This window comes from Panthera pardus, unplaced genomic scaffold (assembly GCF_024362965.1).
Source record: "Panthera pardus isolate Hobbes unplaced genomic scaffold, ASM2436296v1 HiC_scaffold_4, whole genome shotgun sequence".
Classification (NCBI taxonomy): Eukaryota; Metazoa; Chordata; class Mammalia; order Carnivora; family Felidae; genus Panthera; species Panthera pardus.
This window is the reverse complement of record NW_026526969.1, coordinates 20,255,850-20,283,756: the sequence shown is the minus strand read 5'-3', so window position 1 is coordinate 20,283,756 and position 27,907 is coordinate 20,255,850. Positions and strand designations below refer to the sequence as shown.

At 54.9% G+C, this 27,907-nt stretch overlaps 1 protein-coding gene and 1 long non-coding RNA gene across 2 annotated transcripts in view; one reads left to right on the top strand and one right to left on the bottom strand.

The window, feature by feature from the left end:
- The window catches only part of CORO7 (coronin 7), a 56,567-nt gene that overhangs the window by 3,143 nt on the left and 25,517 nt on the right, over positions 1-27,907 (top strand). The window contains exons 3-9 of the mRNA XM_019468437.2: positions 596-670; positions 4,144-4,214; positions 4,658-4,841; positions 7,495-7,571; positions 18,555-18,605; positions 24,538-24,624; positions 25,072-25,154. Of these exons, the coding sequence (XP_019323982.2) occupies positions 596-670; positions 4,144-4,214; positions 4,658-4,841; positions 7,495-7,571; positions 18,555-18,605; positions 24,538-24,624; positions 25,072-25,154 (628 nt within the window). The remainder of the gene's footprint in view (positions 1-595; positions 671-4,143; positions 4,215-4,657; positions 4,842-7,494; positions 7,572-18,554; positions 18,606-24,537; positions 24,625-25,071; positions 25,155-27,907) is intronic.
- On the bottom strand, positions 19,308-27,840 carry LOC128774742 (uncharacterized). The gene is made up of 2 exons (XR_008419186.1): positions 27,255-27,840; positions 19,308-22,254 (listed from the first exon to the last, which is right to left on the bottom strand). It is a non-coding gene; the product is annotated as an uncharacterized LOC128774742 (long non-coding RNA).

The window sequence follows — 27,907 nt, the reverse complement described above, 5'->3', positions numbered from 1 at the left end:
CCCTTTGTTTTCAGCTGATCCCCATATGCAGCCCCCTCCTCATCTGGGGGCCTGAGAATGGCTCAGGTCAGTAAGAACACCAAGATTTGAAAAGCTCCCTATGTCACTCGGGACTTTTTTTGTTGCTAGCGTTAACTCAGACCTCAAACTGACAAAAGTCGGGTACCTCTTTAGCTCATATAAGTAAAAGGTCCAGAGGCTTTAGACAGAGCCATCTCTAGAGGCTCACATATGCCATTGGCCCTGACCTGTGTCCTGTCTTTCGGCCCCGGTGCCCTTGAGTGATAGCTTCTTTCTCAGGTAAAGCTGGGAAAAGGGGCAACCGGTGGCCCTAAGCTGGCCTCGTATGACCCACAATGCTAAAAAGACCACCTTTTCCCCAGTGTCTTCTGTACATCTGATGTCACAGAAGGTTCTTGTAGGGGGTAAGAACCTAACTTTGGACTGACTGTGTCCAGAGGGTTATGATCTTATGATTGGTGGAGGCTCTGGGAAGGTCCAAGGCTGAGCTTTGGGTCTCATGTCCTCTGGGAGCCCTGGGCAGCAGACAGTTCCCATCAGGCCTGATGTCGGAGCCTCCATGTGTGTTTGACAGGTGTGCTGGGTATTGTGCCTCTGGATGGCCAAGGAGAGGACAAGAGACAGGTGACCCACCTGGGCTGCCATTCAGGTGAGTGGAAACTGGACCCAGGAGGTCTGGAACTTGCTCCTCCCTCCCTGGGTGCAGGGACTCCTACGGTCCCATGGGTTCCCAGTCCCTCTTGCTGTCTTCACTGTGCATTTGTGCAGACGGTGTCCATATTGGAAGGCTGGGTCCTAGCTGGGAATTCCACTTGGGCAGAAAGAAGGGAAGCTGAGTGCTGCAGGTGGTTAAGCTGAGAAAGGGGGTTATGCACTGGCCAGCCCAGGCTCCAGGCTGATGCTGGCTCCCAGTCGCTGTGGAGGACTCAACCCTATGGAGTTCTTAGCCCCTTGTGCTCTCCTGGAACCCAGCAGGCCACCCCTCACCACCAGCCATCCTCCCCAGCAGGGCTGCTCGGGGCCCTTCAGGGAGGGGTCTGGCTGGGCTGCAGGGCTGCAGACAGGCCCTCACAAAGAGAGCTTTTGTCTGCTGCAGCTGCTTCTGGGGGCGCCCGGCAGCCCTCCTGGCAGTCCGCCCACTCCAAGGGAACGGCTTGCTCTCCCCGGACTGCGGCAGCCTTGGCCCAGCTGCCTCCTCTGTCCCTCTGCAGCTGCGGCGGAGGCTGTGGGCCAGTCCCTCTGGCTTGCTGGCGTTCCTGGCCGCCTGGCCGGCGACCTCGGCTGACAGAATGGGGCTGACCCTGGCTCCCCAGTCTGAGTGTGCAGCTCAGCTTAGGGGTCCAGACGACGATGACGGCAGCTAACAGAGTGACGGTGGCCAAGATGGGTCAGGAGCCGTCTATGCCCTAAGAACCTTGTCCATGTTTTATCATCTAATTCTTTCTTAAAGCTCTTTACGACTTTACTGAGGTATCATTTATATTCCATTGATATTACTTGGTTTCAGTGAATAGTGTGATTACTTTTATTAAAGTTACAGAGGTAGGTATCTGTAACCCAATGTTAGGACCTTTCTGCAAAGGGTCCTCGTGCCCCTTTGCAGTTACTTCATTTCCACCTCTGGTGCCAGTGGATCCTCTTCCTGCCCCTGCTGCCAGGGTCTTGGAGCTCCCTCCGCTGCCCAGCCAGCTGCTGTCTTTGTAAATAGTCTTGTGAGGACATGGCCACGCCTCTTCATTGACATTCAGCCTGTGACTGCTTTCTCCCAGCAACTACACAATTGAGTAGTTGTGACAGAGACCGTCTGGCCCTCAAACCCTGGGATAGTTACTGCCTCCCCCTTTGCAGAAGATGTTCGCCAGCTTTTGCTCTACAGCCCAGCCTTTTCTGGACACTTAACATAAATGGAATTACACCACACGTAGTCTTTAAAATCTGGCCTCTTTCACTGAATTTCGTGATTTGAGGTTCATCTGTGTTGTAACACGTGGAAGAAGTCTGCTTTCTCATCCACTCTTACACCTTTTTGAAGTAGATTTTTAACCGTTTTTTAGCTAAGAGAACTGAGGCTTGAAGAGATCAGGAACCTGCCAACACCGGCACCGCGGTTGGCGGAGCCAGACTCGGAACCGGGTCTTGTCAGACCCCTGTGTGCTTGGTGCACTTGACCCATGGGGGAACTGCCCCGGGCTGCTGGTGTCTGTAGGTTGTATGGCCCCGTTACTGGGAAGGCTTCGAGGAGAAGCTGGACCAAGCCTCTTCTGAGGGCTGGTAGCCTCACCACGGCCTCAACTGTTGACCTTGCTGGCACACTGCTCCCGGGATAACTTTGGCTCCTGAGAACCTGCTTTGGAGACAGTGGCACACTCTGTCCTCTTAGGTGAGGTGGTGGGGGGCAGTGCGGTGGGCTGGCCTCTGGCTGCCTCCCTGCTTTTGGGGGTGCCTTCTGCCTCCTGGCTCAAGGCCAAGCAGCGCTCCAGCCCAGCTGCCCAGGAGAGCAGACGGCTGGGAAGCGCTGAGAGAATAGTCCTGCGTTCTGGGCTGTGGGGCGGCTGGGTGCTTGCTCCGATTTGGGAGAGGCAGTGCGGTGATATGCTGAGGATGTAGGTTCTGAAACCAAACTGCCCGCACAACCACCAGCCTGGCCCTTTCTTAGCTGTGTAACTCTGGGCTAGTTACTTAACCTTTCTGTCCCCATGCTCCGCTTGGGGATGATGCCACAGTGCCATCCCGAGGGGTGGTCGTGAGGATTCGGTGAGGTAAATGCACATACGGAACACTGGCCTGTCAGCTCAGCTGCGCACTCAGGGCGACCCGGTCGCTGCTTCTCATCCCCTTGGGAATGCCAGGTGGCTCTCGCTGGCCACTGCCCTGTCCAGTGTGGAGCCCACAAGCAGGGTGGCAGCGTTCCAGGAGTCTGGGCCAGGGCTGTCCCACGGGGTCCCTGTCTTCACTGCTCCTTGTCTTTGTCTCTTTTGGCCGGGGTGCCTGGAGTCTGGCTCTGGCCTAAGAGGAAAGCATACCTGCTTGACCCCACTGGGGCGGCAGGCAGCAGGGAAAGTCACCGTGCGCCTTGCTCTGGTGATGCAAGCCTGGCCATCATGCTCACACCCCCTGCTGGTTTCAGGAACTGTGGGTTTCCTCTCTGCGCTGTGGCTCACTCTGCATGCCCCTATCTCCCTCTCCTGGCCTTCCGGAGCTGAGCAGTTCAGGTTCTTAGATTGCAAAGAACTGAGGCCAGCTCCAACTTGCTTTAGCCAAAAAGGGATTTGGAGGAAAGCTTCCAGAACTGAAAGCCTGGGGAGCTTCCAGAGCTGAAGGAGCAGCTGGATGTACAGGCCTTAGGAGGGTCCTGGCTAGGACCTGACGGCTCCTTCCCAGCTGGCTGCCCTCCCCTCAAGGCTAGTCCCTGAGGCACCCTGTCACCAGACCTCACTTCCTGGTTTAATTGCCTTATGAGAGCAGCTGGCTGCTCAGGCTCGGGTCAGGTGCCCTCAAGCCAAGTGTCAGCCCCGGTGGGACCTGAGGAGCAGAGAGCTCCTAGCCTAGGCCCGTCATCCAGGCCCTGCCTCCCAGATGTTCTAACCTGTTCTGGTCCTTCATATTCCCCAGGGCTCCCCGTGCCTCCTCCACGAAGCTGCCCTGACCCCTGACCTTGGGGTCCCCCTGCGTGCTCAGTCCATGTTTTGCCACGTCTGCAGAGACGTGTGAGGTGGTGAGGGTCTCCTAGGGCTGGGTGGCAACTGTCTGGTTTGTGAATACCTCGTGGGCCCAGAGCAGGGCTGGTACTCGCATTCATTCACATGTTGATGTGCTAGACCCCGCGTTGCATTCTGGGTTTTGAGCAAAGGCAGGTGCTCAGTAGTTTGAGGAGCTTTGTGTCTGTCATCCTGCTAGCTTCCTGACGCAGGGCTTTGCCCGTTCTGGGGCATGTATATCACAGGCAGGGGTTTCCAGAAGTGCCTTTCTTTGTGGGCTTTCAGCCCGCCACCGTGTGGGCAGAGGTGTCCCCTGTGAAACCCTGGGCTGTGGTTCTCTGCCTTGGGGAGACATCACATCGGGCTGGAAACAAAGTTCTGGTGAGTTCTCATGAGGCCCATGTCAGTCGTTGCTCTCCCACAGACCTGGTCACGGACTTGGATTTCTCTCCCTTTGATGATTTTCTTCTGGCCACGGGTTCAGCTGACAGGACGGTGAGTGGAGCTGCTGGACAAGTTGCTCAGTGCGCCTCCCCCTCCCCTCAAGGGCCCTCAGCCCCTCCACAGGCCTCCAGGGCTGGGCTAGCCCAAATTCTCAGTTCCTTGATCTACACCAGCTCCCGTGAGCTTCTGTGTGCTTGCTGGGAGCTGTGGCCCTGACTTGCCATTCTGCTGCTTGGCTGCCTAAGGAGAGCAGGGCTGGGGTGGCGTGGGACATTGAGGAGACAGAGCAGAGCCCCACTCTGTGGCTCCCGTCTCCCCCACCCCCGCCTCTAATTACACCCTATGATCCTGGGCTGGATTACCCTGGCTTTTCCTAACACAGGATACACAGCCTCTATGTCCAGGTACAACCCCTGGGGTTGGGGGCAGCCCTGGGCAAGACCAGCTGGAGGCTCTCCCCAGCCCTGGGCTCACCGACCTGCTCTTTCCCGTAGGTGAAGCTGTGGCGACTACCGGCCCCTGGCCAGGCGCTGCCCTCGGTGCCGGGGCTGGTGCTGGGCCCTGAGGGCGTCCAGGTGGAGGTACTGCAGTTCCACCCCACCGTGGATGGTGTCCTGGTGAGTGCGGCGGGCACCGCCGTGAAGGTCTGGGATGTAACCAAGCAGCAGGCCCTCACAGGTACGGGCCGCGCTGGCCTTGCCCACCCTGGGCGGCCCCCCGGCTGGACGGCACTCCGTTGCTTTATGTTTTTGCTAACGTGAATTTTAAAATCTGTGTTAAAGTTTCATGTGTACGTGGTTTGAAAGGTGGTAAGATTCCAGCAGACGTATTACACATGCTCCATCCGTCCCCACTTCCTGTAGGCATCTGTTTTCATTTCATGTAGCTGTTTTTCTTCCATATGTCTAAATAACTTCCTCATACTGTTATTTCTCGAACTGTATGTCACTTCGATTTTGAAAACAAACGTCTGGCTGCTTCTCTGCCAGGCGGGGATTTTGCTCTCTTACAGCCCCTTCCCCCACGCTTCTCTCGATTTCACGACCTAGCCTGTCTTAGTCCATCCCGAGTCCAGCTGCTCTAACACACCACCACAGCCGGGGCGCTCATTTCTCGTGGTTCCGGAGGCTGGACGTCCAAGATCTGGGTGCCGGCAGGTTCCGTGTTTGGTGAGAACCCGCTTCCTGGGTCACAGATGGTCGTCCTGGTGCTATGTCCTCATGTGGTGGAAGGGACGAGGACATTCTCAGGGCCCCTTTCTTAGGGGTACTAATCTGGTTTGGGAGGCTTCACCCTTGTGACCTAATCACCTCTTTCAATCCCTGCCTCCAAACACAGTGGGAGTTAGGCTTCAACTCGTAGAGCGATACAAACATTCAGACTATGCGTAGATGATGACAGTCTAGAGCCCGATTGCTCAGTGAATGGTTACGACCCTGCACTGTGACCCCCATGGAGCCCTGGCGTTCTCTGGTGATGCCACTGAGTCGTTTCTGCCGAGGCCCTGACACGCTCGTCCCCCTTTTAGGGAAAAGACGCGAGGCTCAATGAGTTAAAGGACGGCCTTGCCTTCTAGCACTGTGCAGGGTGACTAGGGCGGGTCAAACTCACCAAGGTGGTGTCCCCATCTCTGGGGCTGGGACCCAGGGGCCAACCAAGGGCTGCCAGTAGCATAAACTACGCACAGAGAGCTCCTGGTACGGTCAAGGAGACCAGCTTAACCTTTGGAGCAGAGGTGAAGGTTACCAGGCAGGATGTCACTAGGGGGTCACCCGCTGTAACTGCTGCGTCTCAGGTCCTCTCGTGCTGCCACTGTGCTGAGGGCCTTGCATGTTGCAGATGAGGTTAAACAACTTGACCAAGAACAAGGAGCAAGTGGGTGGCAGGGCTGGGATTGATCTCGGGGCAGTAAGCCCTGGCATAGTGGTCCTCTGCTGCTGCAGAACAAGTGATCACAAAACCTAGGGGTTTAAAACAATTAGGAGCATCTGTTTATGTCACAGTTTCTGAGGGTCCAAGATTGAGAGCTGCTTAGCCGGGTGGTTCTGGCTAAGGGTCTCTTACGAGGCTATAGTTGAGACACTGCCTTCGTCATCTGAAGACATGACTGGGGCAGGAGGCTCAGCTTCTCAGAGGGTTCATGGACACGGTGCTGGCTGTGAGCAGGATGCCTCAGTGCTTGCCATGGGGCCTGTCCCCGGGCCGCCTGAGTGCCCCCACAGCATGGTGGCTGGCTGCCCCTGGTGGACCGTCTGGGTCTCTCTCCTTGCGTCCATAGCCTCAGGTGTCCCTTGGCTTGTACGTGGCGTCTTCTCCGTGTCTTCGCATCGTCTTCCCTCTGTGCACGTCCAATTCTGTGTCTACATTTCCCTTTTCATGAGGACCAGTCATACAGGACTAGGGTCCACTGTAATGATACCAGCTTAACTTGATCTGCAAAGACCCCGTTTCCAGATAAAGTTATAGCGCAGGTGTTGAGGGTTAGGATGTCAGCATCCTTGTTTGTTTTTTTTTAAGTTTATTTATTTTTAAGTAACGTTTACACCCCACAGGGGCTCGAACTCATGACTCCCAAGATCCAGAGTCACATGCTCTTTCAATATGGCCAGCCAGACGACCCAGCATCTTTTCGTGAGGGAGACAATTCAACCTATAATAGGAGGAGCATCAAAAAATTTGTGGATGTATTTCAAAAAAATTTTTTTAACGTTTATTTTATTTTTGAGAGAGAGGGAGAGGGTGGAGGAGGGGCAGAGAGGTAGACACAGAATCCGAAGCAGGCTTCGGGTTCTGAGCTGTCAGCACAGAGCCTAATGTGGGGCTTGAACTCATGAACCGCAAGATCATGGTCTGAGCCGAAGTTGGATGCTTAACTGACTGAGACCCTATGCCCATGTGGACGTATTTCAAAACTGTCACACTGGGGAAGGAGCAGGGGTGGCCCAAGCAGAGTCCAAGGTGGGAATGTGTGTGGCTCAGCCACGGGGTGGTGTCACTTAGGTGGGGTGTATTGGTGAGTGACTGGAAGTAACCCTGGGTGGGACGTGAGAGCCCGTCTGAGGAGCAGGGAGCCTCAGAAGGTTTTTGAGTGCAAGCGTGGCCTGCTGAGGGCAGGGCTAAAGGGAGAAGTCCCGGGTGCAGTGCAGCGTGTCTGGGAGGACATGCACCTCGTGCTCTTCCCGCTGGAGAGGGGCCCTTGCAGCTCTGGCCTGCGCCCTGGGAAGTTATCCCCAGTCAGGTCCTCCTGCACCCGCTTCCCTGGTGCCCCCATTGCCCAGGGCAGGGTGGGGAGACACTGGACGCCCTCCTGATTTTGGCCGCTTCTCTACAGAGCTGGCGGCCCATGGGGACCTGGTGCAGGGTGCTGTCTGGAGCCGGGATGGAGCCCTGGTGGGCACGACGTGCAAGGTAAGCAGCTGGACAGTGAGACTCGGCTCCGTGGGGGGGCCAGGGGGACCGAGGGCTTCTCTGAAAGAGAAAATGTGGGGTCTGCATACCTGGGAGATCCTCTTTCCAAAATTCTTTTCTCTGCCTTCTTGGAAGACCCATTTTCCAGGTGGTTTTTTGTTTTTGTTTTTTTGGTGTCAAGTTTTATTTCCCATTTGGTTCATTAGACGGTAAGTTCCAGGTGTTGGCCTGTGCTCTGGGGTCAGCGGGGCTGCTAGCCCCCAAGCAGCCCCTGCTGGAGGGCAAGGTGGTCGTGCAGCAGGGCGTGGTTCGCTTGCTCAGTCTCCGCTGGTGCACGCCCCTTCCCAGGGACAGCCAGGTGGGGCCTCCCTCACTGAGGAGGAGGGGACAGGCGTTCCAGGCAGAAGCACCAGCGGGACAGGGTTCTGGGTTGGGGCTGTGACCTCCCCCTCCAATGAGAAGCCCTCTCTGCCCTGATTTGCATGCCTTTAGCTGGTGTGTGTGAGAGACAGACTCACCGAGTGAGGTCGAGAGGGAGGGAAGGAGGAGAGTGGCAGGAGATAGTCACCACCGGGAGTTTTTACTTTATGGTTACCAGAGGAGAGTAGTTTGTGCTTGCTTTACAAATTTGGGACAGGAGTGGAAAAGTAAAAAAAAATCACCTGTAATCCTCCCCCCCCAGGGGCGATGTCTGTCACCATCTTGACATCTTTCTCTCTGAACTTTCCCTAGGCATGTTTTCCTGTATGTGTTGAGATCGCACTCTCCACGTTACTCTACCCTGTGTTTTACGTTCTGTGTAATATGTATGTTTTCCCAGTTCATCAGTAATTGAATGAACATCACAGAAAATATTCTATCATTCAGATTTACGAGTTTACTTGAGTTATGCTATTACAAGTTATAACATCTGAATATATTTGTATACAGATTTTTTGGGGGGTTTTGTTTTTTGTTTGCAATGTGACTTTCTTAAATTAAAAAAAAATTTTAAGATTATTTATTCATTTTGAGAGACTGTGTGCACACACATGGGGGAAGGGCAGAGAGATGGAATAAGAGAGAATCCATAGCAGGCTCTGCACTGTTAACACAGAGCCCAACGTGGGGCTCGAACCCACGATCTGTGAGATCATGACCTGAGCTGAAACCAAGAGTTGGACGCCTAGCCGACTGAGCCATACAGGTGCCCCTCAACATAACTTAAAAAAAAATTTCTTTTAACGTCTATTTATTTTTGAGAAAGAGGAGGAAAGAGAGAGAGAGCGTGCATGAGCCAGGAAGAGGCAGAGAGAGAGAGAGAGAGAAGGAGACACAGAATCCAAGGCAGGCTCCAGGCTCTGAGCTATCAGCACAGAGCCCGATGTGGGGCTTGAACTCATGAACCGTGAGAGCCAAAGTCAGACGCTTAACCAACTGAGCCACCCAGGCACCCCTCAATGTGACTTTCTTAGCTTAGAAAGCTTAGGGGCTGGCAAACTTCTGTAAAGGACCAGATAGTACATACTTTGGGTTTTGCAGGCCACACTGTCTCTGTCGGTGCTGCTTTGTAACAAGGAAGCGGCTACAGACAAATGTAAATGGTGGGCATGTCCACGTTCTAGTAAAACTGTATCTGCAGAATCAGATCTCGGGTTGTGGGTTGGATTTGGCTGACTTGGCCTGAGGGCTTTAGCTCCCTCTCCCCCCACCCGCCACCCTGGGTCTAGATTTTTACCAGGGACATTGCTGGCTTGGAGGTTGTGAAGGTTTGTCAGCTGGTTGGTAGATTTTTCCCGAGTTGTCTTCCAGAGGAGTAATGCCAGCTCCCGGGGCTGTGTGTGGAGGTTGTGGTTCCCGCCTGGGCTTTGGGAGGGGACTTGGGTGTCTGTTCTGCCCTCTGAACCTGCTGCTCTGCCGCTTCTCACCCGAAACGGGCAGCAGGAGCACCGGTCCCGCAGGCGGAAGCCCTGCTGCTGGGCCCCTGCCCTTCTCTGGCCTTAGAGCTCCTCCAGTGGGTGCCTGAAGGGCTCAGATCTGCAGCTGTGACAGAGGATAGTGGGAAGGTGCCTTGGCTTCCCCAGTAGCAGAGCAGCCCTGAGCGGATGAGGGCAGCATCCTCGCGGGAGGTGCAGGTGTGGTCTCCACCAGTATGAATGTTCTGATGTTAACGGCCCTCGCCCGGACCGGCCTGCCTGGGGTATGGCTGTGGGGCTCAGGGCAAGCCGGGGCCACCTCTCTTAGAGCTCTCTCTGGCCACAAGGCTGGATGGCTTCCTGGTGAGGGGGATCCCGCCAGTGTCCACCCATGGCCTGCAGGTGTGACTTGGATGGCCCTTGACTTAAGAGCTGTGGCCCACAAGGCCAGTCCAGGCTGTAGCCTGGAGGGAGGTGGCTTCTCTCGGTCTTGCATCCACTGCCCCATGTCAGCTCCAGGCCCCCAGCCCAGTTGCAGGTAGGATGTCTGAGCGTCAGGTGTCTAGAGGCTTGACATGGGTCACTTCCTGTGGAGCAGTCAGAGAGACCCCTCCCCTCCACAGAGCTCACAGCCCAGCACGGTGGTTTCTGGTTTCTGTGAGGCTACAAAGAGTTGGATTAGGATGCAGCCTTGTCTGCCAGGGCTCCTGCCGTGTGAGGAGGCAGCCAGGTGAGGAGTGCCAGCAAAAGGAGCTGTGGGCGACCGCCGGCGAAGGGAGGCGGGTGGGGCGAGGGTGAGTATGAGGCCAGCTGAGAGCAGTGGGCATGGGGGAGGGGGGGAATCCAGCAAGAGGGGGTGGAGCTGGGGGGGGTGCATGGGGAGGCCATGAGGAGTGTTGCAGCCCCTAGGGGAGGGGGCAGTGCAGGCGCCAGGCCTCCGAGACTGGGGACGGGACTGGGTGACCGAGGGCAGGGAGGAGGGCCTAGAGCATGGGAAGGAGGGTGTCAGCTCTGGGGAGTTAGCAGAGGGTTTACTGAGGAAGTGTGCAGCTGTCCAGGCACTCCTCCCCAGGGGTCTGAGTGCCATTTGCCTTCCAGTTTGAACGGTGGGGTGGGGGAGTGAAAAGTGACCCGGTCGCAGAATGCCCCTCTGTGTCCTGCCACCTCCTGTCGGCGTGATGAGTTAGCTTCCTATAGGCCGGTGTCTCCTGAGGATGAGTGAGTGTGATGAGGCCACAGCTCGGTCCGGTGGAACTCTCCTGCCCCTCTCGACCCAGGAGCCTGAGATTGTGGAGTAGGAACCACTGGTTCCCCACATGGGTGGCTGGAGTAGAGCCCTCCCCCACGCCCACCTCTGCTTTCCTGGACCTGGGTGCTCTACCTGTGGGGACACAGCACCTGACATTGCCGCGTCTGGGTGCAGCATCCTGAAGGGGACACTGTCCTACAGGGTGTGATCTCCACTCCGAGCTGTCAGTGGTGGCTGGGGGCCACCGTGGTCCTGAGTTTGCTGCTGCCCTCTCCTGTCAAGGGGCACCCTCAGGATCCTGGTCAGGGGTGTGAAATGCCAAAACCTTTGGGGAATGGTCCTGGGGGGGGCCGCCCCCGTGACTGAAGGTTAGGAGGAGGTGTCCGTGGGTTTGTCCTGAGCATGTGTGGGAGCCAGTGAGGGGCCCGCCCTCCGTAGGAGGGAGCTCTGCTCAGACAGGGGTTGCAGGCTGGGCTCTAGGTTTATACACAGGACTGCCTGATTTGGGTACAGCGTGGGGGACACTCTGCTTCCTCTCGGGGCTTCCCCCTCTCCACACCATCTCCTGCTGGCTGTCTGGTTCTGCCTCCCAGGAGCCCTGATTTTCCTGCAGAAGCCCCTTCCCGTTCTCTTCCCAGCTCCTCCAGCTGAGGGAAATGCAGCCAACCACTAGGGGGCGTGTCGGCCTCACGGATGGGCAGGCAAGCTGCGATCCCGCTCCACGTGGTCCGGTTGTGTCTGTGAGCCCAGTGAGGACATACACCTTGGCCACCCAGGGCCACCCCCTCTGCCGTGGCCCAGCAGGCCAGGCCAGCCTCCAGTGCCCAGTCTGACCCCTGGTGTGGATCCAGTGTTGAACCCCCTGCATTTGGTGGCCCAGCTGCCTTTGGGGAGCACCCATGCGGCAAGAATTGGGACTTTGACCTGTGAGACGTGTTGCTTTCACTTGTCCTCGTCCTACCCGGGGCTTAGGGGTTTGCCCAGGTCACAGAGCCCGTAAATTCTGGAGTTGGCATCCAAACCCAGGCTATCTGTCTCTCCACATGGCTCCTGGTGGGAGTGGCCCCTGTTGCCAGGAGACTTTCTCTCTCTCTCTCTCTCTCTTTTTGAAGTTTATTTATTGGGGCGCCTGGGTGGCTCGGTCTGTTGGGCATCTGACTTCAGCTCAAGTCGTGATCTCATGGTCACAAGGCTCATGCGTTCGAGCCCTGTGTCGGGCGCACTGCTGTCAGCAGAGAGCCTGCCTCTGTTCCTCTGTTCCCTTCTCTCTCTCTGCCCCTCCCTGGCTCACGATCTCTGTCTCTGTCTCAAAAATAAATAAACATTTAAAAATAAATAAATAAAATTTATTTACTTATTCTGAGAAAGACAGAGAATACAAGAGGGGGAAGGGGAGAGAGAGAGAGTCCCAAGCAGGCTCCTCATTGTCAGCACAGAGCCCAACGCGGGGCTCAAACCCACCATCCATGAGATCATGACCTGAGTCATGAGTCAAGAGTTGGACACTTAAATGCCTGAGCCAGCCAGGCGCCCCAAAGAGGCATTCTCTCTTGCCCATAGTCTCTCAAGATCCTCTGTCTCTCGCTGTCTCTCACTGCCCTGTTTCTCGTCGATCTCTGGTTGTCCTCTGTCCTTCCGTCTCTCTGTCTCTCTCTGTTCTCTCCCTGTTCTCTGTCTCTCAGTCTCTGCCTCTCTCCATCTGTCTCCATCGTTCGCTCTTCTCTTGGCCTGTTTCTGTCCTGTGCACCTCTAGACAGCGTCCTCCTGAACTCAAGGCTGTGGGTGGAGTGGGGTGGTGCCACACAGCACGGCTGATCCTGGGGCCCGGCCTGGTTCCCGCATGGCACGTAGCAAATGCTCTGTGAACTGCGGCTGGGAAGACTTTGCCAGGAGTGACCCAAGCACCCTGGGACCCTGCCAGCGTGTCAGGAAGGCCTGGGCCTGGCCCTCTCTGTTGTCCACTTGTCCAGCACTCACCTTCTGCCCCCTCCATTCCCACCGTCTGGTCTCCTGGCACGGCCTTGTCTTCCCCTTCATGTCACATGTCAGCAAGTTCCTGTTTCCACATTTTTGTTCATGCATTTCCACCTCCTTTGAATACCTTTCCCTTCCCAGTGCAAGCTCTGCCTGTCCTTCAAGGTTCATCTCAGCACCCAAGCGGGAACCAGGCAGAAACTGAGCAGCTAGTACCTGGTACCTGGGGTTCTCATGTCCCTCCTCCCTGTCTGGTCTCGCGTTGGTTGGGGTGGTGCATTTGCTGTAGGTAAACCGCTGTTGCTGCATGAACTGAAGGTCACAGTTTACACGAGGGCTCACTCTGGATGATGCATTGTAGGGGTTTTGACGAACGCACGACGTCACGTGCCCACCGTGACAGCATTGTGCAGAATAGCTTCGCCGCCCTAAAGCGCCCTGTGCTTCACCCATTCACCATCCCCCTCCAAACTGCTGGCAACCACTGATTCTTTTGCTTTCTCTCAAATGTTATTTGCCTTTTCGCGGATGTCACGTAGTTGAAATCACACAACACACAGCCTTTCCAGATTGGCTTCTTTCCCTTAGTCAGGTGCACTCGTGGGCCCTCCATGGCTTTTTGTGGACCAAGAGCTACCTCTTTATGGTGGTAAAAAACGCATCATAAAATTTGCCATCTTAACCATTAAAAAATTTGTTAACACTTACTTTTGAGAGAGAGAGCACACGTGTACATGAACACGTGTAAGTTGGGGAAAGGCAGAGAGAGGGAGACAGAGGATCCGAGGCAGGCTCCATGCTGTCAATGCAGAACCCACCGTGGGGCTCAGACCCACGAACCGTGAGATCATAACCTAAGCTGAAATCAAGAGTTGGCCGCTTAGCCAACTGAGCCACCTAGGCGCCCCTTGAGCATTTTCTAAATATACGGTAATGTTAAGTTTATTTACATTGTCGTGAAACAGGTCTCCTGAACCAAAACTCTATACCCATTAAACAACAACGTCCCTTTGCCCCCTCTCCCCGCTAGCCCTCAGTAACCGCCATTCTGTTCCCCATGTGTGATTTGAGCTACCTTAAATACCTCGTGTAAGTGAATCATAGACGATTTGTCCTTTTGTGGCTGGCCTACTTCATTTACCCTAATGTCCTGGAGGTTCATCTGTGTTGTGCTATGTGACAGGATGTCCTTCTTCAGGCTGAATACCATCCCATCGTATGTGGAGACCACATTGTGTTTATCCGCTCATCTGTCAGTGGGCTCTTGGGCTGCCTCCACCTCTTGGCTGTCGTGAATAATGCTGCAGTGAGTGCTGTGAATAATAATGTGAATAACGAACATGGGCACCCTCTTGGTGACCCTCTTCCCGGTTCTCTCAGTATACACTAAGAAGTGGAATCATTGGATCATAAGGTAATTCCGTTTTTACTTTTTTGAGGAGCTGCAGCTCTCTTTTCCACAGCAGCCACACTGTCTTACGTTCCCACCGACAGTGCACAAGGCTCCCAGCTTTTGCACTTCCTCCCCGGCCCTGGGTCTTTGATAGTAGCCATCCTAATGGATGTGAGGTGGTATCTCAGTGTGGTTTTAGTCCTCATTTCCCTGATGATTAGTGATGGTGAATGTCTTTTCATGTATTTGTTTGCCATTTGTATATCTTCGAAGAAATATCTGTTCAAATCCTTTGCCCCTTTTTTACACCATGTTTACTTTTGAGAGAGGGAGAGAGAGAGAGCAAGCGCACATGGGGGAGGGGCAGAGAGAGAGGGGGACAGAAGTATCCGAAGCAGGCTCCGCAGCAAGCCCGAGGCGAGGCTCCAACTCACGAACTGTGAGATCATGACCTGAGTCAAAGTCAGATGCTCACCTGACTGAGCCACCCAGGTGCCTTTGCCCATTTTTTACATACATGTATTTGATTTTGTTGTTGTTATAGGAGTTCTTCATGTATATTTTTTTAAGTTTATTTAGTTATTTATTTTGAGAGAGAGGGAGTGCAAGTGGGGGAGGATTAGAGAAAGTGGGAGAACCTCAAGCAGGCTTCGCGCTATCGGCACAAAGCCCATGTGGGGCTCGAACTCATGAAACCGTGAGGTCATGACCTGAGCGGAAACCAAGAGTCAGACAGGCGCCCCTTCAATATATTCTTTTTTTTTTTTAATTTTTTTTTAACGTTTATTTATTTTTGAGACAGAGAGAGACAGAGCATGAACAGGGGAGGGGCAGAGAGAGAGGGAGACACAGAATCTGAAACGGGCTCCAGGCTCTGAACTGTCAGCACAGAGCCCGACACGGGGCTCAAACTCACGGACCGTGAGATCATGACCTGAGCCGAAGTCGGACGCTTAACCGACTGAGCCACCCAGACACCCCAATATATTCTTGATATTAACCCCTTACCAGATCTGTGATTTGCAAACATTTTCTCCCATTCCTTAGGGCAACCTGTCTTTTGACTCTGTTGATTGTGTCCTTTGAAGAACAGAAGTTTGATGCAGTCCTGTTTGTCTGCTGTTGGCTTTGGTTCCCTGTGCTTTTAGTGTCCTATGCAAGGAGTCATTACCAAATCCGATGTCATGAAGCTTTTCCCCTACGTTTGCTTCTGGGAGTTTTATGGTTTGGCTTCTTCCTTCTTTTCTTTATCATGGAATAGTATTCCATTGTACGAATGTGCCGCAGTTCATCTGTTCACCTGTTGAGGGACCTGTTGATTGCTTCCATTTTTTTTTTTTTGCAACTTTTAAAAGTGCCGTGAACGTTTATACCAGCATACGTTCTTAACTCATTCGGGTAAGTTCTTAGGAGTGTAATCGCTGGATCATACAGTTAAGAGTTATCTGTAGCTTTGTAAGAAACTGCCAGACTGCCTTCTAAAGTGGCTATTACGTTTGCATTCCCATCAGCAATGAGTAAGAGTTTCTGTTGCTCCCTAATCTCTCCAGCATTTGGTGTTGTCATTTTGTAAAAAAAAAATTTAGCCATTCTAATAGGTGTGTGGTGGTAACTTGTTTTAGTTTGTAATTCCCTAATGAGACATGATGTGAAACAGCTTTTCCTGTATTCATTGTTCATCGTGTGTATCTTTTCTGATGAGGTGTTTGTTCAGGTCTTTTGCCCATGTGTTCATTTGGGTTGTTTTCTTATTTTTAAATAGAATCTTACATTTTTAATTTTTCTAATGTTTTAAGTGTTGTGTATTTGGGATACAAGTCCTCTCTCAGATAGGTGCTTTGCAGGTAGTTTCAGCCTGTGGCTTGTCTTTCCTTTTTCTTAACAGTGTCTCTATAGACCACAAGTTTATGATTTTAATGAAATCCAGTTTTTTGGTTTTTTGGTCATGTTGTATAGATGCAACACCAACACTTTTGATATTGTATCTAAAAATTCATTGCCAAATCCAAAGTCACCTAGATTTTTCTCCTGTGTTATCTTCTAGAGCTTTTGTAAGTTTGCATTTCACATGTAGGTCTGTGATCCATTTTCAGTTGGTTTTTGTAAAAGATGTAAAGTCTGTGTCTAGATTCACCTTTTCACATGTGAACGTGCACTTGTCCCAGTGCTGTTTGTTGAAAAGACTGTCTTTTCTCAATTGTGTTGCCTTCAGTCCTTTGTCAGAAATCAGTTGACTGTATTTGTGTGTGTTTGGCTTTTGGCTTTGTCCAGCAAAGCCGAGGATGACAGCAGAAAGGATTACTCAAGACTCCGAGCAAGAGGTGAGAGGGAGGCTAGGGGAAGTCTTCCTGCACCGCTCCCAACTCCCCGGCTCCCACATTTATCAGGCATAACTATAGGGAAAACATTGTGCAGTATGCCAGTGGCTGCGGGCAAAAAAAACAAAAACAAAAAACAAAAACAAGAAGAAACAAGACAACAAAAAAACAAGAAAGCAGGCAAAACAACAACAACATGGCATTCCAAAGACTACAGAAGAGCAGATGCTGAAAGCAAGGTAGAGAATAAGATAAGATACCCCGTTGATAACAGGGTCTAGGGGATTCTCGAGCCCAGGCAGGACCCACCCCCTGTATACAGATTAACTAGATACACGTCTGCTGTTTTCAGCAAGGCCAGAAAGTACTGTTCTGCTTTGCAGTGCATTCCCTTTAATCTCCTTAACCAGGACATAGCTATTTGATTCCCCACATTTGTGGGGGTCTGTTTCTGGGCCTTCCGTTCTGTTCCTTTGATCTATTTGTCTATCCTTATGCCAGTACCACATTGTCTGATTAATGTAGCTTTAAAGTTGGGTACTATTGGTCCTACTCACTTGGTCTCCTTCAGTATTGCCTGGGCCATTCTGAATCTTATGCCTGTTCATATAAACTGTAGAATCACTTTGTCGATAAGCACAACATAAGTTGCTGGAATTTTCACTGGGATTTCATTGAATCTGTAGATCAAGTTGGGAAGAGCTGACGTCTTGACGGTATTGAGTCTTCCTGTCCATGAACGTGGAATATTTTTCCGTTTATTTAATTCTTTGATTCCTTTCATTAGAGTTTTGTAGGATCCTTCCCATAAATCTGGTATGTATTTTGTTAGACGTATAGCTATGTGTCTCATATTTTTTGATGCTGATGTGAATGGTATTATGTTTTTAATTACAAATTCCAGTTTATTGCTGCTTCATTGTTTTTAAAAATACGAAAATATGAATCCATGCTGATTGAAACAAAGTGAAACTGTGCTAAGACGGAAAAAAAAGTAAAAGCTACTCACCCTCCGCCTTCCCCCTCCCCAGCACCCAGCCTTAATGCACAGCCCACACTGTTTAAGACCTTTCTCCTTGCTTAGCCAGCTCGCAAAAGTTACAGGAATGTGGTCAGATATGGATTTTTGTTTATTTTTACCACAGCAGAATCACACCACGTATGTTATTCTGCACCTTCTTTGTAGCGCTTAATAGTTTGTTGTGGCCAAGGCGTTATGTAGGCAGGGAATGCAGGTTCTACTCCTTCTCTTCTCCGGTTATTTATGCATGGATGTTTGTGGGCTTTTAAAGCGTTTTTTAATGTTTAGTTATTTATTTTGAGAGAGAGAGCGCACACATGCACACGTGGTACACAGAGGGAGGAGCAGAGAGAGAGGGAGACAGAATTCCAAGCAGGCTCTAAAGTCAGTGCAGGGCCTGATGCGGGGCTTGGTCTCATGACTGTGAGATCATGACCCGAGCCGAAATCAAGAGTTGGACACTTAACTGACTGAGCCACCCAGGTGCCCCGCTATGCACGTACCTTTGTACACACAGATCAATTATTCTACAGGAATAAAGTCCTTATTATAAGGGTAGGGTACTTTATTACAATACACGTACATATCTTTTGATCTACTCCCATCTCCACCCTTAGGTAACCTGAGTCAGTAACTGTATGCTGAGTGATGGTTAGGATGTGTCAGCTCACTGTCCTGGTTAGACACCAAGTTCTTTAAGTGTAGAAATGACATCATCTTTTACACCTCTCTGGGCTGGGCTGGGTACAGGGCAAAACATTTGCCAACTGGTAGCCTAGAATTTGGTTTAGTTTCTTTATCTATGAGGGGGTCGTGGTGATAGGACTGTTTCATGAGATGTTTGGAAGCACGGAGAGAGATCATGTGTGTTAGCGGGCCTGGTACATAGTAGGTGCTCAGGAAATGTGAATTCTCACTGAGTTCTCTATTGTGGGTGACTGGGGCAGGAAAGGGGACCTGCCCCCTGCAGTGAGAAGAAGGAACCAGGCTGGGGAGATCTCCCCTGGTGCGTGATGCTAGCTCTGTGTACTAGGGTGTGGGACCATGACAGCCTGTGGGTAGAGGGGACATCTGGCCCCTGAGGACGCTGCCTGTCCTAAGTGTGCTCTATTTACTCCTCTCTGCTTTCCCAGGACAAGCAGCTGAGGATCTTCGACCCCAGAGCGAAGCCCGGGGCCTCCCAGGTGAGTTGTGTGGGCAGGGGACTGGGTTGAGGCCCTAGTGGCTCCAACAGGTGCCGGCCGGGACAGGCTCTGCCTCTTGGCAGAGATTCTGCCACACCCCGTGCCCCTGGCCAAGGCCTTGTGAGTGTGAAGGGGTCACCTGGGAGGTGGGCTCCTGCTGCTGGCAGCTCTTTCCGGGAGGCATGTTCTGAGTCCTGGGAGTACCTGGCTTTGATCACAGGGTGCGGTGCAGCCAGGCTGTCCACAGGCATTCAGTGGAGGCATCCTGTGGCTTAGGAAGCTAATTTCAGAATCCAGCTTCCTCTCCTCCTTTGAGACCCCCATCCCCCCTACCTTTCCTGGCACAGTTGGCAGAAGCCAGCCTCAGAGGAGCCAGAAAGACACAGCTGCCCACCTCGTACCCGTCCAGTCTCACAGCCAGTGGACTCTCACTCTGCTCCTTTGGGTCTGTGGGATCTAGGCACTGAGCATGTTTGGTTTGTGTCTGTGATGGTGCTTGGGGTGCATGTGGCCCTTTGAGTGCTGAGCGGGGGTCTGGGTTCTGGGTTCATGCTATAGCCAGTGAGCCACTGGAGAATCATTCATTCATTCATACATTCATTCATTTGACATTGGCTCAGTGTCGGGCACGTGATGAAGGGGGGCTGTCACCTGGGCTATGGGAAGCCATTCGAGTTTTAAGCAGAAAGTGAGGTGAGTAGATTTGCATTTTAAAAAAATATTTACTTATTTTTGAGACAGAGCATGCGCACACACAGGGGAGGGACAGAGGGGGGGAGACGGAGGATCTGAAGCAGGCTCCACGCTGACAGCAGAGAGCCCCATGTGGGGTTCGAGCCTACGAACTGTGAGATCATGACCTGAGCCAAAGTCAGACGCTCAACTGACTGAGTGCACCCAGGTGCCCTACTCAGATTTACATTAAAAAAATTTTTTTCTAGGGGCTCCTGGGTGGCTCAGTCAGTTGAGCGTCTGACCTTGGCTCAGGTCATGATTTCACGGTTCGTGGGTTAGAGCCCCACATCAGGCTCACTGCTGTCAGCCTGCCAGCTCAGAGCCCGCTTCGGATCCTCTGTCCCCCTCTCTCTGGCCCTCCCCTGCCTTGCACTCTCCCCCAAATAAATAAATATTAAAAAAGAAAAAGTATTTTTTAGAAGTTGAAGAGGCTTCTTTCCTGAGGAAGGTAAAGATCAGGGCCCTGCTGACAGCTCAGGGGAAGAGCTCCGCAGCAAAGCCCCAGGCCCATCACAGATACCCTTTCCCCATCCCTAGGACTTGTTCCCTACGTGGGGTAGAGGGCACTTTGTCAGCCTACACCTGACCAGCAGTAGCCAGGGATGGCAGGGCTTTCCTCCCCCACCCCCACCCTGCACCCGTAGCACGTGTGTGTGCACGCGCACACACGGAATCCCCTTCAGGTAGGCCGTAGCAGCTTTTGGCCCCAGACGGCCCAGTCTGTTCCACTTCTGACTGGCTGAAGACCGGACGGAGGTCCCGTCCTGACAGGTGAGCCAAGCCAGGCAGGAGTGGTTTTAGCCCACTCCCCACTCCACTCCCCAGCGGCCCTGCTTCCCAGGGAAGTTGGCTTATGGTTTGTGGCCCCGTGGCTGGCAGGGCAGCAGAGTCTCAGAGCAGTGCAGGTATGATCAGGGGGCTTCGCTGGAGCTTTCCGTGCTCAGAAAGGGGGGTCCCAAGGCACTGTGCGTAGTACCCCCGTTCCTGCCCTGACTGGGCATTGAAGGGCCAGCTCCCCCAGCCTGAACATTTTCTTCCTTCCCTGCCTCCTCCGCCAGCAAAGGGGGGTGGGGGACCACGATGGTGCCGAGGTGGAGACAGAGTGGCTGCCGTCCAAAGGGCTCCAAGTTCCTAGAAGAGGGGGGGAGAGGATCTCGTTCTGGAGGAAGCCCCCCTGAATGGGGCTTCTGGGCCAGGGAGACCTGGGAAGAGCGTGGGTGGCTCCTGCCCCCTCGCAGCTGCTGGGCTGGTGCCTGCGCTCTGCCGCTGGTGCGCTGGTGCGGGGGCAGTAGGGCCTGGAACGCTGCCCTCCTCATGGCCCTGCCCCCCACTTCCGCCCAGGGCATCTGGCCCACACCTGGCTTCTATTAGGAAAACCGCTGCTGGCGGCCAGGGTCGGTGTGAGCTGAGGGGCCGGCTCAGGGGAGAGGCCTTTGGGGAGCTCCTTCTTTGGAGATCCTCCTTCCCCACTAGAAGGGGGGCTTTGTTGGGGGAGTCACGGGAGGATGCGCTGCCCTCCCTGCCCCGCTGGCTGTCACCGTAGCATGGAGGCTGGTGGGGAGCCCTGGGGGGTCCACCTCCTGCTGCCTCTTTGGGCCCTGTGTGACCTGAGTTTGAGTCAGGGGATGCTTGGGCAGCCGTCTCCTGTTCACATCCCCTACTTCATTTCTAGATTCCATTTATGACCATTTATCATACTCCGGGCCCTTGGCACACACAGTCTTTTTTCACCCTCATGATTGCCCTGTAAAGTTGGCCCATTGGTCATTTCTGTCCCGGGGTCACAGCTGGGTGGCCCAGGCAGGCTCCGTCCGACACCAAAGCCTGTTCACAGTGCCAGAGCCCGGTGGGGGGGGTGGGGGGGGTGTGGAGGGGTGGGAGGGCAGGCCCTGAAGCCATGGGCATGCCAGGGAAGTAGCTTGCAGCAAAGCGAGTGTCCAGGGAGTTGTGAGGCTTCAGCACCCTCACCAGGGTTAGGACTGGCCTGGAGTGAGCCCTCTGACCTCTGGCGTGGCCTGGTGGCCCTGTGCCTTTTGTCTGCATCAGGCAGGTCCCGGGGCCAGCATCTGGAACCCAGGACTGAACCTGGCCGGGAAGGAGAATAGGTGGGTGGTGGGGGTCTTACACCAGAGAAGGTCCCCTGGCCCTGAGGAAGGACCCCAGGAGCCCAGGGCTGCTCCTCCAACTGCCCTGCCCCACACAGGAAGTGTTGCCATGGTGACAGAGAGGTGGGATTTGGCCGTATGGCGGCTGGAATGCTGCTATGTGCCTGCTCCTGGTGCCCCTGTGCTGGCCAGTCAGCCCCTCCTGTTCTCTCCTTGGGGCCAGGTGTGAGGGAAACACAAGGGGACTGTGGGGCTTCTCCCTAAGCAGGATGCCCTGCTGCCTCATCCCCTGTGGCTTGCAGGCTGGGAATTACCTCCTGCGGTTCCCCTCAGAGCCTCCTGGGACAGTGCTGGGGCTGCAGGGCTCGCAGGCTGCCTAGGGTCCAGCTACAGGCTCCCCCCTGCCCCGGAGAATGACAGTCTGGGGATCTGAGAGAGGGCTCCTCCTCCCTAGTCCCGCTGAGGTCAGGGAAGAAGAACTTGCCATTTCTGAAAATGAAAATTACTGTAGTAATCTGGAGATAGGGGTGGAGGGGTGGATGGCCACCCTTCTCCCGCCCATGGGGCTTCCTGTGGCCCCTGGGCACACAGAGCCAGGTGTGCCCACAGTGGGCACACTGGGCTCCGTCTAAGCTCTTACCTGGTCTCAGCTTCCTTGGTGCCTTCAGTGTCCTCAGAGACCAGTGCCCTGCTCAGAGACCGTCACCACCCTGTGGACATCCTGAGTCCCTTCTGGTCCCCCACTCTGCCTTCCAGCTGCTCAACTCTTCTCACCGCAGGTCCCTCTCATGCAGACCTAGAACAGTAACCTGGCCCACGGGGGGCAGGAGGCTCAGGTAGCTGACAGCTGTCTTGCTGGGTGACTGGATGCAGGTGGCTGCTTCTCCCTGAGCCTCTGGTTTCTCCATGTTGTGAAATAGGAAGGTGGGAGACAGGCCAAGGTATGTTCCATCCCCAGCCTGTGCCTCTGACGCGCACGCCCTGCAGGCTCAAGGGCGCCCCTCTCTCCCTCGCCCCGTACCCCCTGCATCTTCACTGGCCTCTGTCTCCCTGGCCCAGACTCTTCACAGGTGCCAGTTCCCCTGCCTGGTTCACACCTTCTGATCCTTCCCATCTTATCTCCTATGTTACTTTAAAATCTTTTTTTTTTTTTAAGTTTATTTATTTTGAGAGAGTGCGAGAGTATGTGTGCGAGCAGGGGAGGGGCAGAGAGAGAGGGAGAGAAAGAATCCCAAGCAGGCTCCGCACTGGTGGTGCGGAGCCTGACGCAGGGCTCAAACCCATGAACTATGAGATCACGACCTGAGCCAAGATCAAGAGTCGGACGCTCAACCAACTGAGCCACCCAGGTGCCCCATCTGTTACCATGTTTTTAAAAAACATGCCTATTGGATGTGTATCAGACACAGCCCTGAGTGTTCGCCAGTGTTGACACTTCCCACAACAGCCCTCCAAAGGAGGAGCCAATACAGTGCTCAGTACTCTTTCTACAGTTGAGGAAACAGGCACGGAGACGTTGGGTAATTCATGCTGGGAAGACATGCTTAGTGTGGCCGGGCAGGTTTTCACCCAGGTAGTGACTCCAAAGCTTGTGCCCACAGCCTTCCCTTTGCTCCTTCCTGGCACTTACAACAACGTGTAGTGACATAGGTATTTCTGTTTGGTTCGCCTCTATTCCCGACTTGTATATTCTGTGAGTTTGGGGACCCTTTCTGTTTTGACCATGTCCCCAGCACCCAGTGGAGTATGCAGTTTGAACACTCCACTCGTATTATGAAAGAACAAATGAATGAGCAGCCTGGTCTCCCCCATGTGACCATCCACCTGAGAACCAGCCAGCTCCTTGCATGGTACTTGGCCTGGGGAAGCCTCGAATGTCTGTCGAATGAATGAATGATGCATGATGCTTTGCTGGCCATCTGTTTTGCTGCTTACACGGGATATTTGCACACTAATGAGAGGGAGGGCCCATGTGACACTTCTCACTGACTCTGGGGTGTGAGGGCAAGGCTGATCTTGCCCTGGCCCCACAGCCCCCTCGTGTGGAGAGGGGTGTGGGGCCCTGGTTCTCAGGCTCCAGCCCCGACTTCCTGTGCTGGCTTCTGGGTGGGAAGGGAGCAGTGAGAAAAGCCCCTTAAACAACACGGGCGTTCCAGGGTCTCCCACGCTGGGGTCCGCCTCCGCAGGCTGGGGAGGGGGCGCTGGGCCAGCTCCTCCCAGGCCACCTCCCTTCTCTCATTCATTCCCAAGGAGATCGTGGGAAGCTTGGAGGAAGCTGGCCACAGTTTGGGGTGAGCTATTTTTGGTAACAGGGTCTTTGGTCTCAGGCTCCAGGGGCCGAGGTGACTGGGAGGGAGCTGTTTGCATTTCCTCTGGCCCCTTCTGCTCCTCCCTGCCTGGGCCCAGGGGACAGGGCCGCCTGGGGTGTGAACTTGCCTCTCCTCCCTGGGCCCAGGAAGTCTTCCTGCTGGCAGCTCCAGCACCGCGGGAGGGCGAGGAGGAGCACTTCTGTGCGTTCTCCGCTCTCCAGGGACTATTCCCTAGAGCCTGGCATCAGGCCCTCTCCCCAGCCCCTGGCACTCAGGAGGCAGCTGGGATGCTTGCTATCCCTTGATCTGTAGTAGGCCGGCTCTTGCATGTAGTGTCATTTGGTGCTCAGACAGCCCTGGGAAGTAGGCAGCCCAGGCAACACGCCCCATTCACAAGTGAGAAAAATGAGGTTCTGAGAGAGCGCAGGGGTCCCCAGAGGCTGGGGTTGGTGACGGCAACTGAGTGCCTCCCAGTCTAGGAACCTGCAAGGACAAGGATGGGCCGCTGGCCTGGCACCGTCACTGTGGCAGGATAGCCCAACAGTCCCCTTTGGAGGAGGGAGACGGAGCACAAGCTTGGTGACCGGGTGGCCCTCTGGGTGCAGAGCTTTCCTCAGCCAAGGTGAGGCTGGGGTCCATCCTGTAGTGATACAGTCTTCTCTGTCCCCAGCTAGCCTCTGGGGGGCACCATCCTGGCCCTTCCTGCCCTCTGTAGGGCTCTCCGGCAGGTGTCCCCCCTGCAGGAGGACCTGGTGGCTCAGCACCATCTTTTGTGTCCTCCAGAGCACAGAGGCCCACAAGAACAGCAAGGATGGCTGGCTGGTGTGGACGGGCACCCAGGAGCACCTTGTGTCCAGTGGATTCAACCAGGTAGGGCTCCTCCCAGATGGGCGGGGTACCCACACCAAGAGGGTAGGAGTGAAGCCCAGGGGGAGGTGGGGGACGGCTAGCCAGCTCTAGGCTTGTCCATATACGGCCCTGTGTGCAGCTGGGTCTCAGAGCCCCAGGGGACCTCCAGCTGCTGAAAACTGGCAGATTCCATTTGCAATAGCTAAGCCTGACCCTGGGAACTGTGGCAGCCCCCCCCAAGGGACCAGAGTCCATGGAGGGAACCGCCCCTTGTCCCTTGTCACCTAAGGGTTCTTAAAGGGGCCGGACATGCAAACCCAAACCCTCCCTCCCTGCCATGACTCACCCCCCACCGCCACCCTCCGAGCTCTGCTCTGGGGCAGGTGCCCCTGTGTCAAGGCTGTTTCCTCAGGCATTGGGTTCCCGGGGATGGGCCCCTCTGAGCCCCTCTTGGCTCCCTCCCTGCAGATGCGTGAGCGTGAAGTGAAGCTCTGGGACACTCGGCACTTCTCCAGCGCCCTCACCTCCATCACCCTGGACACCTCACCCGGGTAGGAGCAGCTGGCATGTTGGGATGGATCGGTGGGGAGGGTCAAGGGCTAGATGGTGTCCTAAGTCCAGGTCTGTAATGGACACCATTGGGGAGGGCTCCAAATGTGCCCTGGCAAGGCCTCCTGCGGAGTGGAGGGGCCCAGTCCAGCTGGAACAGGCCTCACCTGGTTCAGGTCTTGTCAGTGAGGGGCTGAGCACCAAAGCGGTCACGGTGCCTGAGCTGGGCTGTGGGGTCGCCTGTTGACCTCATCTCACGTGGACCCTAGCCGCAGAGTGGGCCCTTGGCCGTGCAGGCCTCAGCCTGAGGGCTCACGTCGGCGTGTTTTGGCATTTGGGGGAAGGACTGTGACCCGGCAGACACATGGGTGGGAGACATGGACATGCCCTTGATTTTGCTGTGGCTGTTTTGGTGATGCCGAGGGTCGAAGAGACCAAAGCTTTGATAGGGTGGACGTGGTGGGGAGGTGGGGGGGACAGTCGGGCTGGTAGGCTTGCAGGCTTTATGGAAGCTCCTTAGCCCGGGCCACATGCCTGTCTCTGGTGGTTTTGGGGGGTGAGTGAGGGGGTGGGTGCGCCTGGGTGGCTTGGGACTGCAAGTGCGCCTCATCTTTCCATCCTTATGGCAGTGTGTGCAGGAGGTTTGTGGGGTGCCGTGGGTCCAGGCCAAGCCAGTTCCATGCACGGGGGCCTAGGCTCACTGTGGCTTAGGCACAGGAGGCTCTCAGAGATGATTGCCTGTCACAGTGAGGAAACAAGGCGTAGGAGAGTGGGGGACCAGTCTGGCTGGGGTAGGAGGAGGCAGGGGCCCGGTTCCCTTTCAGAAGTCTCAGCCCTGCTCTCCCATGACTCTTGGAGGGGCTTGCTGCTCCCCAGGCAGAGATCTGTGAAGGTCAGAGCCAGGAGAAGGTCTTGGTCCCTTGGCTATCTATCCAGCCCCTTCCTCTTCCACTCATGACTGGGGAGACTGAGTCACAGAAGGGGGTGGTGACCTGTCCAAGCTCCAGGTGTGGCATGGACGTGTTTGGGAGCGGGGAAGTCTGATGCCATAAGAACTCTTGCCAAGTCACCCCCCACCTGAGAGCTCCCAGGGAAGGGGTAACAGCGGCAGTGACCCTCCACTCCCACCCCCCTCTTAAAACCCAGGAAGAGGCTGGGGAGCTGGTGAGGCCCATTTTGCAGATGGGGAAGGCAAGGCTGAGTGAGATCCAGTGCCTTAGAACCTCACAGTGCAAGGCCTCTTCCTACTCTGGGCCCTGGGGTCCTGGTGACTGCCCCCCTGCGCTGGAAGAATAAGAGCACCCAGGCCCTGAGGCTGCATTGGTATCTTAGCCTCCATGCCTCCCCGGGCCAGATATCTCCTTCCCTACAGGGCTCCCCAGCAGGAGGGAGCTGGACCAGCCAGGAAAAGGGACCCAGCACTAGCCATCAAGTCCTCCTCCACCCACCACTTCCTGCCTTCTAGGCTCCACCCCTGGCTCCTGATGGGTCCCCCTCCCCCGCAGAGCAGCCCCCACCCCTCCCCAGCATTGCCCCTGGAGGAGTTAACGATGCCCAGACCCCACGGTGCCACTGGCCAAGGCTGACCCTGTAATTACAGCGGTTAAGAATAGCTTCGCAGGGCCAGCAAGGCCTGGAATTTCTCAAATCACTCCCAGATGGGTGGCCAGGCCAGTGTCCCGCCCCCTCCTTCCCCCCACTCCTGGCCCCTGCCCTGCCAGGCCACACCCTTGGCAGAAGAGTGGGGACTCTCCGGCCCTCCGTGAAGCTGGTGGACCAGGGTAGTGGTGGCACATGCCCTGCCCCCTCAGGCTCCCTGGAGGGTTAGGCCTGCTGAGTGACTGGGACTGAAGATGTCCAGGCTGTCAAATGTGGGGATAGCCGTGGATTTCCAGTATACCCGCCCTTCTCTCTCCCACTCTCAGTTTCTTTTACAGCTTTTCCATCTCAATCTGAGCAAAGCAGTGTGTGTTCTTACAGGAGCTAGAGGGGGCCAGGGCTCAGGCACTCACCTCTCCCGGTCATCTCCTAGGAAGAGCCCAGGGCCCCCCCGCCTCCCAGGGGCCCCTGTCACAGCCCCCACCATCACATGTGGAGCATACCTTATCAAGAGGAGGGGAAGAGCAGGACATCAGGGGCCTATGTGTGAAGCCAAGCTCAAGCAGCAGGTCCCTCAGATGTGCCAGGGGTTGTGTTCAGTGCAGGGTGAAGGTGGGAAGGTAGGCAGCAGGGCCTGGCACTGAAGGAGCAGCTCACATTGTAGACTGGGAGATGTAAAAATGCCGCCTGCCTCAGTCCAGTGCTTCTGGATGGTGGAGTGGTCAGCTGTACCCATCGTCAGCCACAGGCAGGTGGGGATGTCTCTCCTCCGGTTACTTCAGAGGCAGCGGAGGCCAGAGAAGTCGATCCTCTGTTGAGAACACCCCAGCAGCCAGGCTGTGCAGGGTGGAGGCTGGGGTTCAGTTTCTGCTGCTTCCCACTGCGGAGCTTCTGCTGTTCACAGTGGCCCTGCCCCTCTCCTGGACGCCCACGTGGCTGGCCACCCCATCCTGGGCCAGGGAGCCCGTGTTGGGATCCTATCCCCGCCTGCGGTGAGCAAGCTGCCAGCTCACCTCTCCCAGGCTGTGGTTCTCTTCTGGAGAGGATTTGCTGGGCATTAGTGGGAGCGTGTGTAGCCCGTATGGCACAGGGCCTGTGGCAGCAAAAACCCAGCAGTCAGAATTGGCGTTTCCCTACATCTATCCCTGGACCCTGC